At 36.4% G+C, this 18,302-nt stretch overlaps 1 protein-coding gene, 1 long non-coding RNA gene and 1 pseudogene across 2 annotated transcripts; all 3 read left to right on the top strand.

Moving 5' to 3' along the window:
• Nucleotides 1-4,302: 4,302 nt before the first annotated feature.
• On the top strand, nt 4,303-7,316 carry LOC113284507 (pentatricopeptide repeat-containing protein At1g15510, chloroplastic-like). Its single transcript, XM_026533994.1, has one exon. It carries the CDS (start codon nt 4,340-4,342, stop codon nt 6,971-6,973), a length of 2,634 nt encoding a protein of 877 aa, XP_026389779.1. The 5' UTR covers nt 4,303-4,339; the 3' UTR covers nt 6,974-7,316.
• A 797-nt stretch (nt 7,317-8,113) lies between these two features.
• On the top strand, nt 8,114-9,009 carry LOC113284505. Its single transcript, XR_003328200.1, has 2 exons — nt 8,114-8,236; nt 8,517-9,009. It is a non-coding gene; the product is annotated as an uncharacterized LOC113284505 (long non-coding RNA).
• Nucleotides 9,010-11,031: 2,022 nt separating this feature from the next.
• LOC113280679 lies at nt 11,032-12,537 on the top strand (annotated as a pseudogene).
• Nucleotides 12,538-18,302: the final 5,765 nt, after the last annotated feature.

The raw sequence follows: 18,302 nt of genomic DNA, 5'->3' as shown, positions 1-18,302 counted from the left end.
ACTATCGTGGCTTAAGGAATGAGACGACAGTTTTAACATTACACTCGTTCCTACGCAGCTGCTAACCTTCAATTCTTTTTCTATCCGAGACAAGATTTAATGAACACAACAACAGAAGGATTTGCAGCTCTCTCAACTCCAGGCATTTTGATTTTTTTGCGGATAATGGCATAAGTGGAGGTATTACTATTCTCTGGCAAGACAATGTTGATCTAGAGGTGATAACAAAAAATCAGAATTTAATTCACTAGAAAATTGGTCAGAAGCTGAACATACCTCAATGGAGATTCTTTTGTGTATATGTACCTCCAGCACATCCTTTAAAAAATGATTTCTGGAAGAGCATAAGCAACATCATTGCTACAATGGAAGAACCTTAGTGTCTAATATGAGATATGAATGTCTTAATGCACCAACATGAAAAGCATGGGGGATCACAAAATACAGACATCAGTTGTAATGAGTTTAGGAACATGATACGAGAAAGAGACGTTTTGGACTTGGTTTATGCAAGGCTTGCTTTCACTTGGTCAAATAATGCAATTCAAAACCAACTTATATTTGAGAGACTTGACAGAGCCATTTGCAACACATAATGGAGATTGCTATTTGCTGATGATGCAGTTATGCATCTCCCAAGGATAGAGATTGACCACTCTCCAATCCTTCTCAACACCATGAGGAATCCATCAAGGAGAAAACCAAACTACCAATTTGAATATTACTGGATTGACCATCCTCAGTTCAAGGACATTATACAATCAAAATGGGAAACATCAACTGGAGATAAAATGGTAAGGTTACAGAACTTGGGTAAAGATCTCACAAATGGAGAAGGAATACTTTTGGAGACACAAGGAGAGAGATTAAAAATGAGAAGCAGAAGCTTGTTGACTTACAGGGCACAACTCACTCAGCTGACATAAGAGAAGAAGAAAAGGAAATCTGTCAAAAAATCGTCACTCTTGAGAAAAGAGATAAGATATTTTGGCAACAGAGAAACAAATCCAAATGGAACCCTTCGACAGACAAAAACACTCAGGTATTCCATGTGCTTGTTATCCATAGAATAAGCAAAAACAAAATCTTCGCTATTAAGCAATATAATGGTGAATGGATATCAGATAATGAACATATAGAAAATCATCTTTTATCTCATTTTCAAAATATATTTACAAAGGACTCTAATATCTCTGTTGACCTTTTTTCTTTTGAAAACTCTAACATGCTTGGTGCAGAAGAATGCAGGTCATTAAGTGCAATTCCTAATGCTGAAGAGATCTTTAATGTAGTAAAGAACATGGGTTCTCCGAAATCCCCGGGTCCAGATGGATATCCAGCACTGTTTTACAAAAAATGCTGGAATGTAGTTGCTAATGAAGTGGTACAATTCATCCAAGATTGTTTCAGATATTCATGCATCTTGCTCTAATTCCCAAAAAGAAGAATGTTGCCTCTGCATCAGACTACAGACCAATAGCCCTCTGTAATGTGCTTTACAAGATTGTTACTAAGATCATAACAAATAGGCTGAGTCCCTCTCTTGAAAACCTAATTGAGAATAATCAGTCTGCTTTTGGACCAGGGAGACAAATTCTGGACAATATTGTACTAGCTAAAGAGTTATTCCATTCCATGCATCCCTTTGATTCATCACAGGGTTCATTTTCTCTCAAACTTGACATGAGAAAAATATATGAAAGAATAAACTGGGAGTTTCTAAGAAAATCCCTTATCAGTATTGGCATTACTGACAGAGGATACACACTTATCATGAGTTGTGTTGAGACTACTTACTTCTCCATTCTTCTCAATGGTCATCCAGAGGGTTTCTTCAAAGGTGAGAGGGGAATAAGACAAGGTTTCCCATTGTCTTCCTTTTTATTCATCATTTGCTCTAATTACCCATCAAATATAATAAACAAGATGGAGGAAGATGGACACTACAGTGGTTACAAGATAAATAGATGGGCCCCAAGTGTATCTCATATAATGTTTGCAGATGACATAATGTTGTTTGGCAACACAGACACCAGAACTCTAAATTCAATAAAAACAATTCTGCAACAATATTATAGTGTCTCAGGTCAGCTCGTCAACTACTCCAAATCCCATATTCATTTCAGCAAGAGTGTCCCAGAATCATATGCTGAAGAGATCATTCAAATTCTGGGAGTTACAAGAATGCTGAAAGAAGAAATACTTGGGGTGAAAATCTTACAACAAGGAAACAGAGTTGTTAACCGTAACTTTCCATTGACAAGTTCATTGAAAATTTATCAGGTTGGAAAAGAAGTAATCTCTCATATGCAGGCAGAACAGTCCTTATACAATCAGTTTTGGCTCTGATTCTTGTTTACTACATGGCCACTTCAAGCATTCCTAAAACCATTCTCAACAAGCTGACTCAAATTATAAGAGATTTTTGGTGGGTACATGAAACAGATGACAGGAAATTCCATTTTCTCAAATGGGAGTGGTTCAACATCCCAAAATAAAAAGGAGGAATGGGAATTCGATCTCTTTCAGAACTAAATGAAGCTCTAATGGAAAAGTTGGCATGGAGATTTCTGCATGACAAGGAATCTCTATGGGTGAAAATCTTGGAGGCAAAATATTTGAGAAACAAGTTGTTTTGGGATGTCAAAAAGCAAAGTAAATGCTCTACAACATGGTCAGCTATACTGGACAGCAGAAACGAGCTCAAGAAAGGTTGCAGGTGGCTAGTCGGAAATAGAAAAGATATCAAAATTTTCTCGGATCCTTGGATTCCCTCCATTCAAGATGGAATTCCCAAAAAGAAAAAAAAAAGGGAAAGGATGTTGATACTAACATCACTGAAGTCTACCAGCTTATAAATCAGTCAACTGGTGACTGGGATATGAACGTTGTTCTTCAGGTTGTGTATGAGTACACTGCTTCACTCATTCGACAAACCCCAATAAACACTTATGCTGGAAATACTCTCATATGGAAGTTCACTACTCATAATATTTCACTTCCCAGTCTTTTCAGAAACTGCTCCAAACAAATCAAGGGGAATCGTCCAACTCAGGTGAAGATACTTTCCCTTGGAATAAATTCTGGTCATTAAAGAAAATTGCCCCAAAAATTAAATTTTTTGTTTGGAGGCCACTTAAGAATGGAATAGCAGTAGCCAAAAAATCAGCAGGTTGTGGACACAGTTACCCCAGAATGCTCTCTCTGCAACTCTGCAGCTGAAACAGTGGATCATCTCTTGATTCATTGCACTCATGCTCAAGCTATATGGTTCGCCTCACCTCTTGGACTCAGATTACAGGAAAATCCAGACATTACTCTTCCGCAGTTAATTCAAAGTTGGTTACTCAATGGTGACAATGAATATACTATATCTTTAGGGATGTCCATCATATGGGTCATATGGAAAACGAGGAACACCAAAGTCTTTGAAAGAAGAACTATTGTAGTGCACGGTACTCTCAACATGGAAGCCTACTGGTTTAATCTCTTTTATAATTTTAATGTGGATGACAATCTTAATGCTGAGAGTGAAGTTACCAATGCGGCTAAAAGTAAGATTATGACTACATGGAACAACCCCCCCCCCCCCCCCCCCCCCCACCACACCACACCACACCACCCACACACACGCACACACAAACATCCTTTCGTAAAGATCAATGTGGATGCAGCATGGAAAGAAGGAGTTTATGCTTGTGTTGCAATTGTTAGAGACAATAATGAGAATTGCTTGGGCGCAGCCACAAGACTTGGAAAATTCTGATAGTGTTGTATACGCTGAAGCAGATGGGTTCTTGTTAGCTACTGAATTAGCATCCACAATGAACTTAACCTCTATCATCATTGAAGGGGATAATGAAATCATAGTTAATGTTATAAATGAGAAGACTACTAATCCTCTTTGGAGAATCTGGAAGATCAAAGATGACGTGAAAAGATTACGGAACAACATCAGCAATAGTACTTTTGAGTACGTACCAAAACTGGCGAATTCTACAGCCCATTCACTGGCTGGTGTTGCTCTCTCCCACAAAGTCCAGAATAGATGGATGAATTCAGATGTACCGGCTAACATAGCTATTCCTAGTTTGCCTTTCCCTTTTTTGTCTTTGTGTACCAAAAATAAAAATAAAAAATCATATACCCCGAAACAAAAGCAAGTTGTCAATATATTAAGGGGTAACAAAAAAAAGGGATGGGTGTAGATAGTAAACCTTAAACCCGCAATCAATCTCTAATTAACTTTTGATTATAAACCTCATAATGTAATAACTTTATCTTCTAACGGTTTAAGCTAAAACCCTCGTCAGACAACAATGCTCATTCCTTTACTAAAATGGCGGTCTCTGCTAAAACCCCAGCAAACCCTCTTCCAACAGAGCTTATCCATCCTCACAAACCTAAAACCCACTTACCAAAATCACTAAAATTTGCTCCAAACACAACAAATTTCCAAATTTCCTTCAAAAGAACCCAAGAAATCTCTGCTTTTCAATCAAACTCCATTGAAGATAACACAAACTTAAACTCTGAAATTTCTCAACTATGTCTTCAAGGAAACTTAGAACAAGCTCTACAATGCTTGAATACCATGGAAGAAATCCGGGTTTCTGTAGAAGAAGAAACTTACATTTCAGTGTTAAGACTCTGCGAATGGAAACGAGCTGTGGAAGAAGGAAACCGGGTTTACTCAAGAATTGCAAAATCAATGACCCATTTGAGCATTCGATTGGGTAATGCTCTGTTAAGTATGTTTGTAAGGTTTGATAATTTACTTGATGCATGGTTTGTGTTTGGTAAAATGAGTGAAAGGGATATCTTTTCATGGAATGTTATATTGGGTGGATATGCAAAGTCTGGGTTTTTTGATGAAGCATTGAATTTGTATCATAGGATGTTATGGGTAGGGATTAAACCAGATGTTTATACTTTTCCTTGTGTTTTGAGGACTTGTGGTGGTATTCAAGATTTGAGTCGCGGAAAGGAAATTCATGTTCATGTTGTTAGGTTCGGGTTTGAATCTCATGTAGATGTTATTAATGCTTTGATTACTATGTATGTGAAATGTGGAGATGTTTATAGTGCGAGGTTGTTGTTCGATAAGATGCGTAAAAAGGATAGAATTTCTTGGAATGCAATGATTTCAGGGTATTTTGAGAATGAAGAGTTTTTAGAGGGATTGAAATTGTTTTTGAAGATGCAAAGTCTTGAAATTCAGCCAGATTTGATGACTATGACTAGTGTGATATCTGCTTCTGAGCTTCTCGGTGATGAGAAATTGGGGAGTGCAATTCATGGTTATGTGATCAAAACGGGGTTCTGTATTGACGTTTCGGTGAATAATGCGTTGATTCAAATGCATTGTAGTATTGGGAGTTTGGTGGAAGCTGAGAATTTGTTTTGTAGAATGAAAGTAAAAGATGTTGTGTCATGGACAGCGATAATATGTGGTTACGAGAAGAATGAATTGCCGAACAAAGCTGTAGAAAGTTACAAACAAATGGTGGTCGAGGGTGTGAATCCTGATGAGATCACGATTGCCAGTGTTCTATCTGCATGTTCCTCTTTAGGACTTCTTGATACAGGTATTAAGCTTCACAAACTTGCTAACCGTACAAGGCTGATTCAGTATACTATAGTGAGAAACACCCTTATTGAAATGTATTCAAAATGTAGGTTAGTTGATAAGGCACTGGAAGTCTTCAAACAAATACCAGAAAAGAATGTTATATCTTGGACTTCTATGATTTTTGGGTTAAGAATTAATAACCGCAGTCTCGAAGCTTTAACATTATTTCGGCAGATGAAGTCAAGTTTAAAGCCCAATTTAGTCACACTAGTTGCTGTTCTTTCTACCTGCGCTAACCTAGGAGCTTTGATGTGTGGAAAAGAAATTCATGCCCATGTTTTAAGGAGTGGTTTGGATCTCGTCAGATTCTTACCAAACTCACTTATAGATATGTATGTAAGATGTGGAAAGATGGATTATGCTTGGGTTCAGTTTGAAATGTATGAAGAAAAAGATGTTTCTTCTTGGAATATCATGTTAACAGGATTTGCCGAACGAGGACAGGGAAAACAGGCATCTGATCTTTTCCGTAGAATGACAGTTGAAGGGGTTAATCCTGATGAAGTTACTTTCATTTCTCTGTTATGTGCGTGCAGTAAATCGGGGATGGTAAATGAAGGTCGGGAGTATTTTGACATCATTAAAAACCTATATGCCATTACCCCAAATCTAAAGCACTATGCATGTATGGTAGATCTACTTGGTCGTGCAGGTTTTCTACAGGAGGCTCTTGAGTTTATAGAAAATATGCCTCTGAAGCCTGATCCTGCTGTATGGGGAGCACTGTTAAATGCTTGCAAGATCCACAAGAACGTCGAACTTGGAGAACTTGCAGCAAAATACATCTTCGAGATGGACTCAGAAAGTGTTGGGTATTATTTACTTCTGTGTAATCTTTATTCTGCCGTTGGGAGGTGGTATGGAGTTGCTAGTGTGAGAAAGATAATGAGCGAGAACGGGTTAACTGTTGATCCTGGTTGCAGCTGGGTGGAGGTTAAAGGAAGTGTCCACGCTTTTCTAAGCGGGGACGAATCTCATCCCCAGATCAAGGAGATAAAGGGAGTTTTAGAAGGTCTGGATGAAAGAATGAAGAAAGCAGGTTCTGAAATTCTTGGTAGTGCTAGTATAATAGAAAAAACTGAGACTTCGAGAGCAGATATCTTTTGTGGGCACAGCGAGAGACTGGCTGTTGGGTTTGCACTGATTAACACTGTTCCAGGTATGCCCATTCGTGTGACAAAGAACCTATATATGTGTGGAAGCTGTCATAATACAATGAAGTTCATTTCTAAGATTGTTCGCCGAGAGATAACAGTCAGAGATACTGAGCAGTTCCACAATTTCAAAGATGGAATCTGCTCGTGTGGAGATGAAGGGTATTGGAGAAAACTGAGAGAGTAAGAAAGACGGTACTTCTCATTTTTCACTTGCCAGTTAAGTATGTACAAGCACTTACTTGCAGGAAGAAAAAACATTGCTCTTTTACTGGTAAGACATTTACAAAAGCTATACATTTACGACTTTTGGATCTCAAACAGAAGTTGTTCAAGTAGGAAGAAAGAAAGTTATAACAAAATTAGTGTTTTTCTTGTAGAATTGTACTTCTACAACTAAAATATTCAATAGTTTGTACTTTTGTATAAATTTGGGCAGGGATTCATCCCTGATTTGTAGATCACTAGGGACATTTTTTTACCAATATAAGGTGTATTGCTGGTGATTGAAAGTGTTGCTGGAGTTCGCTTTTCCCACAGGATTTTTCAATCTTTTCTTGTGATTTGTTTGATTATCTCAACTTTTACAGCTGGGCTTCAAGTGCTTGTATTTTAAACACTTCATAGAAAGCCGAGCTCGGATTTGTGTGATAGTTCGCTTCTTAGGTGATCTTTGTTGGAAAACTGAGTACAATTCCGTATGTATATGAATAGAAAATCCTTAGTCTAGTACCTGTTTGGATTTGGGTTGTACATAGTGGTTTGGGCTTAATTTTAATTTAGCCTGTTAGTTAAGTCAAATCAGTTTTAGTTTCACGTTTGAAAGTAAACAAAATTTAAAACCGAAAACGTGAAGGGAATTCAATTAGGAATTCAAAAGACGCAATCCTTGGAAAAATCTTGCTAGCATCATGACTCTTAATTGAAGAGGTATTTAAAGCATCATGATTCTTCATTGAATTAGGTTTGCATTTATCTTCTTCTCCGTTTGTTTTATTACAATTCTTACACAAAATTGCCAACAATTTCTCTCATCGTGTTTATCAACCGTGCACTAAATCAGAGCTGTGATATTTAGATCGTCAGACTTATATAGCATGTCCATAATACTTTAATTTGCTACCTATCTGTAGTTCAATAGTTCATGGTTTTATGAAACATAATCCGTATGGCTTTAATATGCAAAAACAAGACAAAGGAAGGATCTTTCTCCGAACAACCCTCGAGAAAATAGCAAACTGTAGTGGGCAAAAATTTCATACAACACATGGTACAAGGTAAAGAGTCGGAGCAACTTAATACGATGAAATGCACTACCCCGTATTTACACCACTCCTAGTTCTTTTCGTTTTTTTGGTCTCCTCCTACTTCACTCTAGGGCTCTCTAGAGTCACTTCGAACCCTAAAATCAGTCCCTCAATGAATCTTTTTCTTCTTTCTTGAAGAGAAGGTATAAAACCCTTATATCATCATCAATGTCGTCGTATGCTTCCGACGATCTCCAATTCATTGAATTTGTGTCTTCTCATACACCATCATGGGTTACTCTTGGCAGTATAGCGTTAGGTTTTGGTCTTTGTAATGTTCTTTTGGGTCTTTTGATGCTTTTCATTATCATCCCAAACAAATTTTGACTAGGAATTTTGAGTCTTCTCATACGAGGTACTGTTTGATTCTGAATTTGAGTTTTAGATTCATAAATTTTCTTCTTTGTTTCTTGTTGTTGATAGGTGATAGTTGAAAGCAATGAATTGGAGGCTGAAATACTTGACATATTGGAGCATGATAGAGATGGGTGGAGTAGGAAATTGATAGAGAAGAAAAAACAAAAGATTGCTGCATTGGACAAGAAGATTGGTACGCTTCAAAATGTGTATTGGGTTATTCACTATTTACAAATGTTTATATTATATAGTGGTAGTTACGCTGTTTTACAAATGGGAATGAATCATCTCATCACTATCATTATGAGTAAATCAAATAAACCCTTATGGAGAAATGAAATAATCATTTCGGTAGTTGTTACATTGCTTCTCTAGGTTATTATGAAGAAATGAAATAAACCCTTTGTATATATAGATTAGATTCATATGGAGACAGACTCCGTCATTAGCTATTATGGGTTTGTTTTGAAAAGTGTTTTTGTAACTAGACTTGAGGTGGTATTATCTAGCTGTGAATTTGTAATGAAAATGCTCTCTTCATATCATCTAGTTTGACTTATGGGTTGCCTTTTTCTTACATTTCTTACACGAATGAGGCATCATTGATTGTTTGAATTTCAGTTGTAGCTTTGTCGATACTCTACTTGGTTCAATTCTTAACTAGTGACTGCTAGTGATTGTCGAAACTAATGAGTCAAAGATGATAGAGCAATATGATAAGTTATCATTGAGAACTGCGGCATGAGAGAGATGAGATTAAAAGCTTGATACTTGATAGATTAGGTGCAGGAGTATATAGCTACGTCAATGAAACAAAACATAGAACAATATACAATGACACAAAAAGCATTACTACTTGACACACTAGGACCCTGACACACTTTGGACTAAATAGGAATAAAGTTTTCACAGCTCAAAACCTACAAAATAGAGCTGGTAGAACCACTAAGATCACTGTTATCCAAGATTGAGAGGCTTTCGAGCACAATATTGAGTTTGTATGTTACTTGTCGACTTTATTTCTTTGGTATGGTACATTGCTAAGAAGTAAGAAATAAGGAGTGCTGGTACTTTGCAGATGAAAGTAATTATATTGAACATGCGTCAGAAAGTTCTTTGATCTAATTTATTTTATTGTCTGATAAAAACAAAGAACAACACCAAAAAAAACACGAAATTTTAGTAGATAAATCTGATAGTACCAGTTTTCTATAATGGAAGAAACGGTGCTCTGCATACAAATACTGCGGAGCAATAGCTATTTAGCTATCTTTTATGGAAATGTCAACTGACAGATTTGGAAACTTCTAGAATTTTAGTTTAATACAATCTGGTGTTTTATCTATTACACAGTACAACTAGTGTCACCTTGGACTAAAACATCGAATTACGTCTCTGAATGAAGAAACAGTTCCATAACTGTAACATTAATAATATGATTTATAACTGCATCATGAGAAAAAGTGAGAGTACAGATATTATTAGATTAAGTAATAGTTGATATTATTAGATTAAGTAATAGTTAGGACCAAAACTTTAGGCACGTGATGTGGGTAACATTTTGAAAATATTTCATTTGGAAGTAACCACTTAGATAAAACCAAACTTAGAGTCTTAGAACAAGACATGGCACTGACCAGCTGTTGGTGAAATTTATGCAGCACAAGTCACAAGCATGAGGTAGAGGAACATGTTTTGTCTGCAGTATGAATTAGAAGAACATGTCCAGGAACCCACTAGCTTCAGCGGCCCGTGCTCGTGATTGTTAATACATTGTAATGTCTTGAAAGCTGTGTACCATTCTACAAAGCTGATGAACAAATGCCTCTGGAACATAAGAAAACCTTCCAGCAGTGTGATCAGATGTTGTCCCTCTTTTGCAATTTAGTCGCATTTCTATATTGAATATATGTTTCCAAGTTACTTCTGAATGTCAAAAGCTGTGCATTTCCACTTACTTTTCCGAGATTGCTCATTGTCTGGTTTTGCTTTCGGTTGGGAGCATTTGCACTTTAAAGCTATCTTTCTTTTGTTTTATGTTTGCTTCTCTTTGTGTTCCCATGTGCTTACCTAGCACTTTTATGCTTGTAAGATTTGATAATTTAGTTGATGCATGGTTTGTGTTTGGTAAAACGAGTGAAAGGGATATTTTTTCATGGAATGTTATATTGGATGGATATGCAAAGTCTGGGTTTTTTGATAAAGCGTTGAATTTGTATCATAGGATGTTACGGGTAGGGATTAAACCTGATGTCTATACTTTTCCTTGTGTTTTGAGGACTTGTGGTGGTATTCAAGATTTGTGTAGAGGAAGGGAAGTTCATGTTCATGTTGTTAGATTTGGGTTTGAATCTCATATCGATGTTATTAATGCTTTGATTACTATGTATGTGAAATGTGGAGATGTTTATAGTGCGAGGTTGTTGTTCGATAAGATGCGTAAAAAGGATAGAATTACTTGGAATGCAATGATTTCAGGGTATTTTGAGAATGAAGAGTTTTTAGAGGGATTGAATTTGTTTTTGATGATGCAAAGTCTTGAAATTAGGGAGTGCAATTCATGGTTATGTGATGCACAGCGATGATTTGTGGTTATGAGAAGAATGAATTGGCGAACAAAGCTGTAGAAAGTTACAAACAAATGGTGGTCGAGGGTGTGAATCCTGATGAGATCACAATTGCCAGTGTTCTATCTGCATGTTCCTCTTTAGGACTTCTTGATACAGGTATTAAGCTTCACAAACTTGCTAACAGAACAAGGTTTATTCAGTATACTATAGTGAGAACACCCTTATTGAAACGTATTCAAAATGTAGGTTAGTTGATAAGGCACTGGAAGTCTTCAAACAAATACCAGAAAAGAATGTTATATCTTGGGACTTCTATGATTTTTGGGTTAAGAATTAATAACCGCAGTCTCGAAGCTTTAACATTATTTCTGCAGATGAAGTCAAGTTTAAAGCTCAATTTAGTCACACTAGATGCTGTTCTTTCTACCTGCGGTAACCTAGGAGCTTTGATGTGTGGAAAAGAAATTCATGCTCATGTTTTAAGGAGTGGTTTGGATCTCGACAAATTCTTACCAAACTCACTTATAGATATGTATGTAAGATGTGGAAAGATGGATTATGCTTGGGTTCAGTTTGAAATGTATGAAGAAAAAGATGTTTCTTCTTGGAATATCATTGTTAACGGGATTTGCCAAACGAGGACCGGGAAAACAGGCATCTGATCTTTTCCGTAGAATGACAGTTGAAGGGGTTAATCCTGATGAAGTTACTTTCATTGCTCTCTTATGTGCATGCAGAAAATCGGGGATGGTAAATGAAGGTCGGGAGTATTTTAACATCATGAAAAACCTATATGCCATTACCCCAAATCTAAAGTGTTGATCTTGGAGAACTTGCAGCAAAATACATTTTTGAAATGGACTCAGAAAGTGTTGGGTACTATTTACTTTTGTGTAATCTTTATTCTGCTGTTGGGAGGTGGTATGGAGTTGCTAGCGTGAGAAAGATAATGAGCGAGAATGGGTTAACTGTTGATCCTGGTTGCAGTTGGATGCAGGTTAAAGGAAGTGTCCACGCTTTTCTAAGCGGGGACGAATCTCATCCCCAGATTAAGGAGATAAAGGGAGTTTTAGAAGGTCTGGATGAAAGAATGAAGAAAGCAGGTTCTGAAATTCTTGGTAGTGCTAGTTTAGTAGATAAACCTGAGACTTCGAGAGCAGATATCTTTTGTGGGCACAGTGAGAGGCTGGCTGTTGGGTTCACACTTATTAACACTGTTCCAGGTATGCCCATTCGTGTGACAAAGAACCCTTATATGTGTGGAAGCTGTCATAATACAATGAAGTTCATATCTAAGATTGTTCGCCGGGAGATAACAGTTCGAGATACTGAGCAATTCCACAATTTCAAAGATGGAATCTGCTCGTGTGGAGATGAAGGGTACTGGAGAAAACTGAGCGAGTAAGAAAGACAGTACTTCTCATTCTTCACTTGCCAGTCAAGTATGTACAAGCACTTACTTGCCGGAAGAATAAACATTGCTCTTATACTGGTAAGACATTTACAGAAGATATACATTTACGACTTTTGATCCCAAATAAAGATAGTTACAATGGCTTAGGTTTGGATCTCAAACAGAAGTTGTTCATGTAGGAAGAAAGAAAGCTATAGCGAAATCAGTGTCTCTCTTGTAGTCTAGTATGATGCGCAGACTGTAGAATTGTACTTCAATATCTAAAATATTCAATAGTTTGTACTTTTGTATAAATTTCAGCAGGGATTCATCCCTAATTTGTAGATCACTAGGGACATTTTTTACCAATAAAAGGTGTACTGGTGATTGAAAGTGTTGCTGGAGTTCGCTTTTCCCACTGATTTTTCAGAAGTAATTTTTTTGTCATTTGCTTGATTATCTCAATTTTTACAGCGGGGCTTGGTCAGAATTGCGATAGTTCGCTTCTGAGGTGATCTTTCACTCATCGTGTTCATGTGCACTAAGAATCAGAGCTGTGATGTTTAGTTCGTCAGATTTGTGTACCATGCGCATATAAAACTTTAATTTGGCTACCTATCTATCAAACATAATCCGGATGACTAGTCAACAAGTATTGACCAAAATATTAAGTTTGACCTTTTCTACATTTTTTTTATGGTAATAAAACCTTGGATTGATTTAAGTTGTGGAGGCCGAGTCCCTTCATAGGCTCGGCAACTCAGACTATCCCATCTTAAAACATCAAAAAAAAAATACATATTAAACGGGAGTAAAGCAATGGTGATAATTAATAATATGAGTTCAGGTGATTTTCCACTCGCATGGTTAAAAGCTGAACAAAGCTCTCTTCTGAGAGCTTCTGGCCCCACAAGAATATATTTCAGTTAATAAAATCATCCCGTTTATTCACACCACTAATACTTCATCCGGTAGCATCCCGATATTTATGTATAAGCATATGCTATTTTCACAATTCTTTTTTATCGTCTCCCCGCTTCTCCCTTTCTTTGTTCTTATTCTCTCTTTTTCTTCGCGCTGAACAAAGCTTCTTAGAGCTTCTGGCCCTACTTGACATATTGTGGGTGTAGAATTTTTGTTTGAAAACCCTACTGTAGTTTTCACAACCGTAATCTCAATCTCTTTTCAACTGCTCTATTGTATTTTTTTTTCTTTTCCTTCCCGAGCTTTTCCTCCCCTTTTCTTCTCCATATTTTTATTCTCTCTGCTTCTTTCCCACAACATTAGTTTTTTTTTCTTTTCTTTTTTCTTTATTTGAAGCAATCTCACAATATTAGTTATGATGATTACTAACTTTATACTGTCACTGATTTGTTTTGATTTATCCCGCAGGTACGATTTTACAATTTTTATTGAAGAGTGGATAAACAACCTAACTAAAACTCAAACAGCAAACCCTGTCAGGTAAAAACGATTACAATACACCCTCTTTTGAAGGCATTGGCCGCTGGCTTGCTGTTATATTGTTTTCAGCGTTGTCCAATTGAATATATGCTTGCTTGAGTAGAACCCAAGGTTAATCTTTGTTGACAGTTCAATAGTGCTGGCATGAATGACATAGATGTTTTCAGAAAGCGGCAGCAGGCATAGGTTTAGCAAGGGTCCAGAGAAGGGAGGATTGAGAAAGTCCAATAATATGTTGTTGATGTTTACAGTTTTCTTCTTTTTGAAACCTGCGCAGTTGAATTTCATGCCATCATTAGGCTAATCATTTGAGACAATTTTATCATCGTATATTTTATGATTAAGCTAATGTTCTCGATCCTATGTTGTTTTTGTGTTAACTTGAACATTTTTAAGTTCTGATGCTACCAAACTGCTTTTTTTCCAGCTTCATCTAGAGAAGCTAACAAAGAATATTTTTTTTTGGTCAAAATAGCTAGGTGTTTACTCAATGCTTCCTTTATGGTTTTAGCTGCTTTAGTGTAGGTACGTCGTGAGGTTGAGTGTTCCACCGAATGACATAGCCTCAAATCCCAAATTTCTTACTGTTGTCTGTGGCACATTCGTTATGGACATTCAAGGCTCCACCTAGAGGCTGTGGACGGCGTGGCCTCAACAAGATTGAAATGACCAAGAACCATTGGGGTTGGTGAAAAAATTCTGAATATCCACGGGCACAAGGCACCGTAATTAGGGGTAATCTTAAAAGAAGTGAAAAATTGCTTTAAGTCGAATAATCTGGGACAACTAAGTTGAATAATTTGGGACAACTTAATTGATCCCGTGCAGCGCACGGGCGCACATCTAGTTATATAAATGTCCCTTGTTTTGCCTTTTTTTTTTGTCCAACAACTTAGACGCAGACGCGGACACGACACGGAAGCGATATAATTCTTAAAAAATTAGGATGCGGACACGTATACACATATTTTATTTATATATTATTTATATATACATAATCATGTATTTATACAGTAAAATCAAGTGTTTCATTCTGAAAATTAGAAAATGATGTTACATTTTGTTGTTTTTGTGTATAATTTTCAACAGAAAAGAAAAGATCGTTTGGTTATTCTGTATTGAGTAATTAATTAATGTTTCAATTACATTTCCTTAAGCTAGTTATTTCGTATTCTTATCGGGAGAATAGGTTTAATAATTAATCTAAATGTTTGCCTTTCTTCGTGTAGTTAATAATAATTAAAATAAAGGAAGAAGTTTAAATGAAAATGAAAAAAAAAACACGTGAAATCCGAGTTATCAGTGCGTCCAAACCCGACATGTGAGGGATGCGCACGTGGGTGCGTCAGGCACCCGTCATGTCAGCGTCAAACGCTCGTCGCGTCCTGTGTCCAACGCGAGTCGGACGCGGCTCAAAAATTACAACATTCGTGCAGATAGTCTCAAAATTAACGTTTTTCTTTTCTTTTACAAAAATTAAGCATAAATTAAACAGAAGTGAAAGTTACATTCAGTATCTACCTATATTGCCAGACAGACATATATATAAGTGATACATGCCACTATCCACGATTAATACAATGTATTCTAGCATGCCTTGCTATTGCATCGGCAGTCTTGTTACATACCTTGTTTAGGTAATACACGACCAGTCAGATTGATGACCAAACGTTCTTTACATTGCTTTGCTAAAGACTTGCATTGCCGATGATAAAGAGTTGGCTGAGTAACGAATATGTAAAGAGACTTGTTGCCAGTTCCAAATAGAACTTGTTGATAGTTAATTATGTTGGAGATACCAGTTGAGAGCTGCAATATCACGATCTTTCTCTAATAATTTCAATCGAGGAATATTAGCATTGTCTTTGTCTTCAAAATTCTGTACCTGTTGAGAATTATTTCGAGATCTTGACGACGCCTTTCACATTAAGTAGTCTTTGATTTAAATCAACCTCCAGTATCTTTCTCACAAGACATACTTAGGTGATTTTCTCTAGTGACCAACACTCACAAGCCTGTTTCAACTTAGAGTGTAACATATTCACACAAAACTGGCATCATCTATAAATAGGTTTCTGTTCGAATCACTGGACATGCCTACATAATTAGTTTTAACTCATCATGAGGTCCTTCAGAATCATTCAAGATAATATCAGAAGAGCATTCCGAACTTGATTTAAATGAGATAGGACCATTATCACTGTTCTTAACCTCTGATTTAGAGAGTGGTTTAACAACCTCCTGTCATATGTTAATTGAGTCTTTCATTAATCTTCGATTTCGCTTAATCTTACTTTGCCTCATGTCTTATAGATTGGATCGCACCAAACACATATTGTTAGATCTTTTCGTGTTTTCCTGCTCTGATACCATTTGAAACGATGAGGTTAGCAAGTACACCACAATCTTTTCAATATCAACTTATAAGTATTGTATATACCTTGTGTGATCTAATAGAAAAACACTGTCAAAAGATAGCAACCACAAGGTATACACTTGGTATATAGTTTATAGTTTGAAACTGAACCTTAAACTATAGGGATCAACCCAGGTGTTTGGGAATAACGTACAAGCGCAAATAACTTAAATAAATTACAATGCGAAAGTAAAGTAAAAGAACACAACAAGATTTTGTTAACTAGGAAACTGCAAATGCAGAAAAACCCCGAAACCTAGTCCAGTTTTTAATACTCTTATAATTAAGTCGTTACACAAAAACACTACCAACTTTGTACAGTTGAGACCAAGTAAACTAGTATAGCCCTAGTTACCTAGTATCCTCAGTATCCATGCGCCTACAACCAATTTGGACAACGCACGTGAATCCAAACATAGAATCCACTATCTTAAGTTTAAACGCGGGGTTACCAAAATACACTACCAACTTTTTCATAGGAAACCTGTAAGGACTAAACCCAAATATAATTTCGAGAGTTACAACTTAATGAATCTCAATCATGAATTATATCAAGAGTTTATATCTCTTTCTCTCACAATCGATATGTAAACAAAGATAAGTCTATGAACCTGATTATACCGTGAGAGTACTTGGACGATACCAAAGATTAATATCCAAGAACTGAAAACGTGGGGGTACCAAAATATACCACCAACTTTTTCTTAGGCACCATGTATGGACTAAACTCGAATAAAATTTCGAGAGTTCAACTTAATGAATCTCAATCAAGGAATTATATGAAGATTTTATATCTCTTTCTCTCACAATTAGAGTGTTCGCAACACCAAGTCTATGAACCTAATTATGTGTGAGAGTACTTGGACGATTCCAAAAATCAATATCCAAGAATCAATCAAGTCTTATCCAACAAACAAGGATGTATATATCTACTTTGATTGATTAACGTACAACCTGTGATATTTCAATTATAAAGATAAATAACATAATACGGAAAAATAAACATTGCAGACACCAGAAGTTTTGTTAACGAGGAAACCGAGAATACAGAAAAACCCAGGGACCCCGTCCAGACTTGAACACCAAACTATATTAAGCTTCTACCGACACTATCCTACCATCAGAACTTCGGAATGGAATTTAGTTGAGACCGAATTAAATCGTCACAGAAATTCAGTTATAGTCATGCTCCTTAAGTCTATTGAATCCCAGTAGAACTCCACGCAATTGATTCCCTTAGCTGACGTCTTTTACAGCCTAAAAATTGTTTCAAATCAATTGAAGACTTTAAACCAATAAGCCTCCCGCAGATAAGATTATATGTGATTTCCGTTCAAATCAAAGGTCAAGGTGAGGTAGGAAATCGATAACAATAGACAAAGTCTAGATAACCTCAAAATACGGTCTTATGACTCCCGAAGATCATCCTAGATTATTATTCACCTCACAATAACTTAACTAATAGATAAAAAAAAAGTTATTACGGAATCAAAAAGTCTGAGACGAAGAACTTTGTAATTTATTTATATCTTACATATTGGAGATAAACACGAGATAACTCAGAAACTAGGTAAAATCAAAACGATAGAAAAGTAAGATCAGGATACACGAACTATCAAAGATAAAATAGTCATACCTGGCTTCAAGAATCCCAATAGAAGTCTTTGATTCGTAAACTTTTCACAGCAAAATATAGAAACCTAGTTTAAGAGAGAATCGACTCTAGTTTGCAACTAGGACATACGAAAGTGTCGGGATTAGTTTCCCAGATGCAAGAGTTTATCTTTATATATAATTTCAATATCAGAGATTTCTTACGATTTAATCATAGTTAGCTTTGTAATCAAGCACACAACATTCGCCGTTATGTCAAATTCTGATTTGAGATTCAAGCTAAGATAGCTTAGAAAATAAGCAATCATATCCACCGTTAGATGGTTTAGCTTGACTTTTACACAAATGAAATATACAATCTTATATAAGTATGAACCGTACCTAAACATGTACAG

The sequence above is a fragment of the Papaver somniferum genome, chromosome 5 (assembly GCF_003573695.1).
Source record: "Papaver somniferum cultivar HN1 chromosome 5, ASM357369v1, whole genome shotgun sequence".
Classification (NCBI taxonomy): domain Eukaryota; kingdom Viridiplantae; phylum Streptophyta; class Magnoliopsida; order Ranunculales; family Papaveraceae; genus Papaver; species Papaver somniferum.
This window is presented reverse-complemented; position numbering and strand designations above follow the sequence as displayed.

Bases quoted from the DNA above. Each gene is read 5' to 3' on its own strand.
- LOC113284507 (XM_026533994.1), top strand. From the start codon at position 4,340: ATGGCGGTCTCTGCTAAAACCCCAGCAAACCCTCTTCCAACAGAGCTT.